The 9,513-nt window shown below is 51.4% G+C and overlaps 2 protein-coding genes across 2 annotated transcripts; one reads left to right on the forward strand and one right to left on the reverse strand.

Moving 5' to 3' along the window:
* Positions 1-2,133: 2,133 nt before the first annotated feature.
* Positions 2,134-2,453, reverse strand: BX661DRAFT_190869 (uncharacterized protein). The gene has a single exon (XM_051537660.1). The coding sequence runs from the start codon at positions 2,376-2,378 to the stop codon at positions 2,166-2,168; it is 213 nt and encodes a 70-aa protein (XP_051388471.1). The 5' UTR covers positions 2,379-2,453; the 3' UTR covers positions 2,134-2,165.
* On the forward strand, positions 2,454-3,263 carry BX661DRAFT_190870 (uncharacterized protein). The gene has a single exon (XM_051537661.1). The coding sequence runs from the start codon at positions 2,884-2,886 to the stop codon at positions 3,229-3,231; it is 348 nt and encodes a 115-aa protein (XP_051388472.1). The 5' UTR covers positions 2,454-2,883; the 3' UTR covers positions 3,232-3,263.
* The last annotated feature ends 6,250 nt before the right edge of the window (positions 3,264-9,513 follow it).

The raw sequence follows: 9,513 nt of genomic DNA on the forward strand, positions 1-9,513 counted from the left end.
TGCGGCGATGAAATAAGAGTGCATCTGCTTGTCCAATTTAATTGTGTAGCATTCACGGATAGGCCCGACAATGTACAGGCTTATGCTATTTAGTGGTTATACGGGGCATTTTCAGATTTGGGCGCCAATAAATGGTTAACTACAAAGACAAGTGGTCTGAGCTCAAAAAGAGTACATGTAAGTGTTAGAAAAGTATAATTATAAGCATGCAGGTGTTGATAATCACTGAATAAAAAAGGTAGGCCAAAATAAGCTGATCCAAATAGGAAATACCTTAAGTCGCATGGTTTGCGTAATCCTTTGATCACACAAGCCAAACATGCGCTTGTGCGAGAATTTTTTGGTTCAAGAAAATTAGTGGCTTCGCTCCTATAAAAATAATATAAAATGGCGGCAGTCGTTCAGCTTTGTTTACTTTAACTCTTTTCTTTCAATTTTTATTAAATTTTCTTTTGATATTCACTTTCGCAATTAGTTCTCACTATCACCATCGCTTTCGCCGTTGTATTAACATTAGCACTAACATAATTTGGTTATCACAGGTTACCTTACAATTTGAAATTCACCAACTCTATTCCATTTTGATTTATTATATCCATTTTGCACTCTCGTATAAAAATGAACGACTCTTCTTCCTTTTCTTCCACCAGCACAAGCGTTTCCTCTCCGAATCTTCCTACATTTAAGTCATCTTGCTCTCTCTGCTCATCCTGCGTAGAAGCAAAGGTAACTATTAGCGACCTGTGTTCAGAATTGTGCAAAAAGACACGCTGTATCGAAGAAAGACGCTGATATCCGACGCAGGACGATAGATTCCGCCAACGCACGCTACAGATGTGAGGGGCACTGCAAGGGTTCTGCCAAAACAATAAGCGTGTTAATGGACAACTTGTCCAAGGCAAGACTCGAGAACATAAGGCTTCTCCAGCTGCCTTCTGGGAATAATGCATTCCGTTATTAGTCTGTGACTGCAGTCACCACTACTGCCGTCGCCGTCGCTGCTAGCTCTACTTCCGCCAGTGCTGCATCTGACAACCAGCTAAAGCAGATGCACCGCAATATTAAGGTGCTTCGCATAAAGTTGAAAGCAGTTGCTGCCGATAACAGTGATCTTTGTGCCCAGAACAGGAAGCTTAGGGCCGACATTGCAGCAGCCATCACCATTGCCGAGGACGTCAGATCCGAGAATAAAAACATCTGCGCACAGTTGGATGTCGCCAATGCCAACGCCACCATTTTGATGAAGAAGCTGAACAAAGAAGATTTGGAATCCCAGAGAAAAATTGACCTGTACTACAAGCAGCGCTCAATTTCTTACGCTCACGCGACGATGGTTGAGAACAAGTGCAGGAGACCCGAGGCCAAACTAAGATCCATCCAGGCCAAGGTTGCTGCCGCCAACGATATTGCTGATACCCTTTGCAAGCAGCTCGAGAACGCTTGTGCTGATTTCGGGGATATTTGCTGGTATCAACGCCCAGTTGGCCGAGGTAGAGGCAGACAACACGCGCGTGAAAAACAAAAATGCAGATTTGCGCGCTTAATTGCAAGATGTGAATTCTTTGCACAATCAGAGTCAAAGGCACATTTTGAGCCTTGAGAGCCGCATTCAGATAGCAGCAAATGCCAGCAAAGCTTTGGAGACTAAACTAAACGACACCGATTCTTTACTCAACCAGAGTCATACACGCATTTCATAACTTGAGCGCCGAATTTCGAGGGCGACAAAGGTCAACAAAGATTTGGAGGATGAGCTTGCCGATTTCAGCAGCAAGATTAGCGGGATACTTGCCAAGTACAATGAGCGGGACCGCAGTTCCACGGCCATTGCTGCCTCCCCGAAACGCGCGCTGCCCAAGGTCAACCAGCAGTTGCACAACAATGATCTGTACAAGAGGCGCCTAATAAATCACAACATTATCACACAGCGATCGGATGAGCAAACACAGGTTCTTGTTGACTGGTCCATTCATGAGCTGGAGTACCGGGGCACAATGCATCGCAACGAGCACATTGGGGCTGAGTGCATGACACAGACAGAGGCTTCCAACGGGCACTTGGCTGAATCCATGGAGCACTTTGATGATGCCTACGAGAGCTGGGCCAATTCCTCGACACAGTCGTTTGTAAGGCGTCCGCCTGGCCCTGTGATGGGGAACACGCCACTAATTTGGATAAACGCTGATTCGCCTATGAGTACAGTTACCAGCATCAATTACAGATCTTACCATGGGCGTGCTGCAGATGTTTTTTGAATGTGAGCTGCATGGGCCACAACAGCAGGAACAACTCAATTTTGGCGCACTAACTGCAAACTGTGCGCACAGTATGACGAGCAAATTTAAACTGTCTTTGGCTGGCTGGATGGCTGGAAGCATTCAGCCTGAGGAAATCTTAATGCGCATTTGCATTCATTTTTCCCATTAATTTTTCACTCTCTTTATCTCCCTAGCTTTGCTCTTGTTTTTTTGGCATATTTTAAATATTATTGAAATGACCTTTTGATACCCATATTCTGCAAACTAATTATATCTGTGGCCACATTGCACGAGCGCGTTGGAGCCAGCATTTCATGGCAATGATTTGCAAAGTGGCGCTGACTAACTTTTTATTAGGTGAGGGAAAAAGGAATGCGCGCGTGCCGCACAGCAGAGAAGCACAAATTAGCGGTCAATAATTAAATTGCGACAAAGTCTGCATACACAAGTGCCACCCAGCACAACATTGTTGATGCCAGCAACCGCACCATATGGACTAAGCAAGACGAGCAGCCTGCCGGCGGCACAGCTTTGTTATCCGGCACCGAAAACGACAACAGCAAATTTATTGCCGAGTACCAGAACAAACGCATATGTAAGCTCATCCATGCCGCCGAAAAATGGTATGGGCGCGCTGAGGGATGCAACGCCTGACGAGTACGTAGACATTGTTGACGAGTGGGCACAGTCTGGGGACTGCGTTGTAGCTATCTTGGTTAATTCCAGCGTCGCCTCGAGGAGGTCAGAGTCGATTGAGCGTGCGCTGGCGGCCGGATTTGCAGAGACCGTGTTTCTGCGCGTGTCTGCCGATGAGTGTGGATTCGCTGATGCCTCGGTGGTACCGATTGTGCTGGTTCGCCGTGGCGGTGAGCTGAAACACAATTTGGTCCGCATCGTCGATCATCTCAGTGATCCAAACGGGTTTGTGTCGCATGATGTAACCCGGCTCTTGGACTCCATCTTGCGCAAGTGACAGAAAAACAGTATATGACTGCTTGCGGCAGTCCGAATATCCCTTAGATAGTTGTTCTTTGATTGTAAAAGGGGTGCAAATGTGCAGATATGCGGTGGTTTTCAATTTTTTGGCTGTGCTTGTGGTTGTGCTTGCTGAGACAAAATAATTTATCGACAATCGGAATGCCAACATGACGCGGAGATATAAGATGAGCGTGCGAATGTTTAAATGCGAACACAGACGCGATGCTTGATAACGCGGGATGTTTCGGAACGGTATGCTGCAGCGATTGCTTGCGGAAAGGAATCCAGGCTGAGCGGCAATCGAAGATAAGGAAGGGTGGCCCGTGCGAACCTTCACACATTTGCTTTTTTTTCGTTCCGATTTTCCTTCAATTATAAGGACCACGTGTTAATAAATGGCAGCGAACAAGCAATATTGTGGACATATTGTGGTCCACACGCAGATTTTTGCGGGGCGCAAAACTTTTTTTCGACACACGATACAGCTGATTATTCAAAAGGTTGAAAATAAAATTACGTAGAGATTGGGGAGACAGAATATAAAAATTTACTCCTTGCTGGCGACGAACTCGATCAGATCGACGACGCGCTGCGAGTAGCCAAACTCGTTATCGTACCACGAAAGCAGCTTGACAAAGTTGTCGTTGAGGGCAATACCGGCCTTGATATCGACAATCGAGGAGTGGGCGTCGCCGCAGAAGTCCTGCGAGACGACCTCCTCGTCAGTGTAGCCGAGAATGCCCTTGAGGTCAGTGTCGGCGTGCTTCTTGATGACGGCGATGATCTCGTCGTACGAGGCGCCCTTCTCGAGGCGGACGGTCAGATCGACGATCGACACATCGGGGACGGGCACACGCAGAGACATGCCGGTGAGCTTGCCAGCCAGCTCGGGGATAACCTTGCCGACGGCCTTAGCGGCACCAGTGGCGGCGGGGATGATGTTCTGGCCAGCACCGCGGCCAGCACGCCAGTCGCGCTCGGACGGGCTGTCGACGGTCTTCTGGGTGGCAGTGACGGCGTGGCAGGTGGTCATCAGACCCTCAATGATGCCGAACTCGTTGTGCAGGACCTTGGCCAAGGGGGCAAGGCAGTTGGTGGTGCAGGAGGCGTTCGAGATAACGGTGTCCTGGGCGGGGTTGTACTTGTCGAGGTTGACACCGCACACGTACATGGGGGCGTCGCTGGAGGGCGCCGAGATGATGACGCGCTTGGCACCACCCTTCAAGTGGAGGCCGGCCTTCTCCTTGGTGGTGAAGACACCGGTGGACTCGACAACGTAGACAGCGCCGGACTGGCCCCAGGGGATCTGCTCGGGGTTGCGCTCAGCATACACATCGACGGCATGGCCATTGACAACGAGCTTGCCGTCTTCGACAGTGACCTGGGCGCCGACGCGTCCGTGGGTCGAGTCGAAGCGGAGCATGTAGCTCATGTAGTCGACCTTCATGAAGGGATCGTTGATGGCAACGACCTGGACGTTGGGGTTGGTGAGGGCAGCGCGGAAGACGAGGCGACCGATGCGACCGAAACCGTTGATACCGACCTTGATGACAGACATGATATGATGTATTTGTTGTGTGAAAACCTGGGGTTAAAGTCTAGACGCACAAGGCAGGCAAAATAAAAAACAGGCAAAAGAGTAGTGTTAGATACTAATGTGCGAATGTGCGAATGCGATATAGTTGCGGTATGTGCCAATAGGCGGAATAAGATGCCATTTTACCTTAGACAAAAAAAGAATGGATAAAGTTGGAGTTGAAGACAAAAGTGTAAAGTGAAGCGAGAATGTTCAGGGGGGCCGGCTCGAGCACGCCCTTTATATAAGATTCCTCGTGTCCTCACAACAGGCAACATCCAAATGCTTGCTCGAGGGAAAGAGGGGGCACTTTCATGGAAATAGGAGGGCAGTAAGGAGTCCCAGCCGATTGCGCATATGGTCACTGAGCGCTTTGGCATATATTTGGCGCAGAGGAGGAGGGGCGGAATGTGCACCAGCGTGGATCGATTTCACTAATCTTTGGGTTCTTTTTTACCCACCCCCTACTCCGGATACCGCATTGCTTTGCTTTTTTTGTTTTGCTCATCCCACTCTTGCTTTGATCGCTTTCCTGTCTTTTTTCCTTTGCCCTTTTGGCGACAACATATGACGACGTGAGCGGCGGGGCATTTATCGTTATTTTCCTCCTACAGCCCTGACTGCACATGGGCCATGCGCAGGAGGGGGCGCAAATGGCATGTTATTCTGCAAGAATGAATGCGCGTTCTGCGCATTCTTTTTGATACCTCTTCATGAAGCCTGGCGCATTGCACTTTGCCCAATTGCGCCTGCCAGCAAAAACAAGAGCAGTGGTGGCCGGCCAAACGGAAAAACAGAATAATGCCCCGAGCTGCCTGTTGTGTATGAGTACCAGCGTTGATGTTAATCCCCTGTGCTTCGTCCCATTTGGGAACCATGACTTTTCCTCTCCTCCCTCTGCTCCTCCCCAACGGCTATTTCCAGCCAACCACCATCAAGCGGAGTCGTCCATGCAGAAACTCAATTTCCCAAATTTGTCTTTACAAAATAGTGGCGATCCAACAGATGCGCAACAACACGGGCGCGGGCTTGAGGTGCGAAAGCAGAAGAAAAACTTCCACCGCGTTCTTTTTCGTCCAATCCCCTTTGCTTCCTTGAAAACCCGCGGCAAACAATGCCCCCACGGGATATTGGGCATTGTTGATTGCACAAGTTCAAACTTTCAGCTGCTAAAGGCGCAGTGGTGAGTGATGAGTGATGAGTTTGCGGCCCAGCTCATAGCCATCGTTGGGCTATCGGGCTTTTTGTTTGCCAGTCGAGTCTGGCAGTGACGGCAGACAATATCGAATTACCTGTGTTTCTCATGGCTCCTTCGGAGTCGCTGCAATACGCCGGGCGCCCACTTTCTGGTTTGGAAAGCACTTCGGCCAATTTGCTGCATTCGCGCCAGCAGTGCGCCACGATCCTGAACACCGACGCTCTTTGTAAAATGGCTGGGTTTTAGATCAGCAAAATAGCACCTCGACTCGACTCGACTCAAATGACGATTTTGAGAAAATCAACATTTCACTTGTGTGGGTTTGAGGGCCGTGATAGTTAAGCATTAATTTGCAAGCGCGCATGTTTTATATTTTTTCCTTGCTCTCATTGAAAGGCATTTCTGTGCATTTTGTATTTTATTTGTATTTCAACTATTACTCTCCCCCAATCCATCGCCCAGAATTTACACTTGCAACTAACTTTGAATAAAATCCTTATCTGGTCGGACACTCAAAGAGCGCAAAGGGCTATTTACCAACAAAAACAAGCATGCAAGCCCAATTGGTCTGGCACCAACCACAGGCGAATGTTAACGCAGCGGCAGCCAAGGCAGAGGAGCGGTACCAGCTCACACAGCTTAAGGAGCAACTGGCTGAAGCACTAGGCGACGACGGACCCCTTTACTGGTCAGCCCTGCGTGATTTTGTCCAGGGCAAGCTCAATCGGCAAGAATTTGACTTTTACGCGTACCTATATTTATCTGGCGAAAAGGCATCACTGCACAACCAGTTTATCTTGGCCACAATCCACAATGCGCAAAGCGGGGTTGCACCACCAGAGGGAGAACGCAGCGAGGGATTTGAGGGCAATAAGAAGCGCAAGCTGGAGGATGAGGCCGAGTTGGTCGGTAGCGATGGGCGTGGGAGTCGGCGCAGCATAAAGGCGCTCTTGGAGGATCCCAAATGGCGCTACGTCAAGGAGCTGGTCAAATCTTTGAATAAGGCTGAGAGGCGAGCGATAAAGACATTATTGAAAAAGCCCGATATTACCCCCGAAGAGGCGCATACTGCGATTCGGTCGATGAAACCCGTTGTGTTACCATTACCAGCGTCGCAGCTACCGCAGTCATACGCTATGGATATTGCCAAGGGCATTACAGCGCCGCTGGTCTACGACACAAAGTCCACGCCTGATATCGAGTCACTGAGCTACCGCATGGTTGCCATTGCTTTGGAGCAGGGGCTGCCTGGCGGCGTAACGCGCGATTCTGGCGAACTGTTGCTGTACGCGTTGGACTGTCACTTGAAAAACGTTGTGTCCAATATGATTTACAAATCGCGATCGAACCGCGCCCTGGGAATTCCTGTCAGCAACGCTCGTGTTATCACTGACAATGAAAACTCGGCAGTTTCTTTTCCAGCCAATGGAGCTTCACTGGACTCGCGCCCAACCACTGGTGGGCTGCGCCTGCGCGACCGCCTGTACCAGAGCAAATCCACGCTGCATCTCGCGGACCTTATGTTTTCCATGGAGATCAACCCAAGTGTGACTGTTGAGCCGCCATTGTGTCTCGAGCGTTGCGCCAACCTGATGACCAACCAGATTCTGGCCGAGGGCCATGGCGACGACGTCGATGAGTCGCATTTGGAGCTTTTCCCCCCGAGCAGTGCCTCTGTAGGCCCAGCAATGGACGCGAACGGATCTAATGGCACCAATGGTTCTACTGGTGTCAATGGCTCAAATGCAAATGCTATTGAGGAGTACGAAGATGACGAGCATAAGCACCGGCGCAAGGTACGCCGCTTGCGCGCGCGCTACGAGCGCTGGTTTGGGCCTTATGTCACTGTGCAGTATGGTGGTGGCGGCGGCGGAAGCAATGGACCGCAGAACGACGCGTAGGAAACGTCTTGTAAAGTTGAATACAATATACAAATACAAGTTGTATTTTTATTTGTTGCATTTTTCCTGTTAAAAAAACTTGAAACAAGAGTGTAGTAAAAAAAAGCAAGGCAAATGAATTTATTTATTTATTCACAACAAAAAATAAAACAAGCCAGTATGATAGACGAGAAGAGTAAAAAAAATCGATAAGGACGAAAACAAGAGAGGGTCAATCAATAGGGGTTGTAGCCAGGCTTGCGAGACGATGACGCGCCGTGGGATCCGCGCACAGGGCCGTCACGGTCGCGGCTAGGCCGAGCACCAGCGCCCCTCGACCCGCGGTAGTCATCGCGAGTCCGGCTGCCGCTGTTACCAGCATTGCCGCTGTTGTCACCGCGCGGGCGGTCCCTGTCCGATCTCCCACCCATGTTTCCGCCATCGTTGGCCCTGCCGCCCCCACCATCATAGCGACGCGATGAAGAGCGATGGCCGCCGGAATCACGGCCATTGCGGTCCTGGTTGCCGCGGCCATCGTGCTGCCGCCCGGCGCTCTTGTTGTACCCGCCACTAAGCGTTCCGCCGCTCTGCTTCTGGTCATAGTATCCGGAGCCCGACTGGTCGCCGCCCTTGCCACCAGAGCCATCGCCCTGGCCGTCAGCAATGGCCGATCCATCGGCGCCTGCGCCGCCGTAGTACGCCCCAGGCATGTTCATCTGGCTGTAGTACCCGCTGGACGCGCCGCCAGCAGCAGCAGCAGAGCCGTCGGCACCCGCGACGGCTCCCGAGCTGTCACCCTGGACACCGCCGCCATAGAATCCGGCCATGTTTCCGTAGTACCCGCCGTAGTTCATCGCCGCTGAGTAGTCCATGCCGCTGGCAGCCCCACCGGCGCCCATCATGCCGTACCCAGGCATGCCCATCATGCTGTAGCCGGGCATGCCCATCATACCCATGCCCATCATGCCGTAGCCGGGCATGCCTGCCATCATGCCGTACGAGTTGCCCTGCGCGCCGGGCATGCCACCCATCATTGGGCTGGGCTTCTTGCGCACGGCGGGCTTGACGTCGACGCGCTTGCCGTGGATCATGATGCCATCACCCGAGTTTCCAATCTTGACAGCCTGCATCGCCGCATCTTCCGTCTCAAACTGCAGGAACCCGTAGCCGCGCGATCTGCCGGTCTCTCGGTCCATCATCAGCTTGGTCTCCGTGATGACGCCAAACTCGGCGAACCCTGAGTTCAAATCAGCGTCTGTTGCCGAGGGCGGCAGGCCGCCGACAAAGACCTTCTCGCCGCGCATATCCTTTGTCGGATCCTCATACGAGTTGCGGCCGCCGCCGTTGCTGTTGTTGTTGCCATAGCCGCCGTCCCCGCCACTGTTGGCGTTGTAGTTTCCAACACTTCCTCCATGAGACTGTTGTCCGCCGGAGTAGTTGTTGCGGCCCTGCGACACTTGGTTGTCGCGCGGAATTGCATGTTTCGGGTCAATCTGCTTGCCGTCCACCGTGTGGGTGGGCTCCTGGAGCACGGCGTTGACTCCGTCGATATTCTCAAAGGTCACAAATCCAAAGCCGCGGGGGCGCCCTGTGGTCTGGTCGCGCATGATCGAGCAGTCAATG

Source organism: Kickxella alabastrina, assembly GCF_025024165.1.
Source record: "Kickxella alabastrina strain RSA 675 chromosome Unknown BX661scaffold_89, whole genome shotgun sequence".
Taxonomy (NCBI): domain Eukaryota; kingdom Fungi; phylum Kickxellomycota; class Kickxellomycetes; order Kickxellales; family Kickxellaceae; genus Kickxella; species Kickxella alabastrina.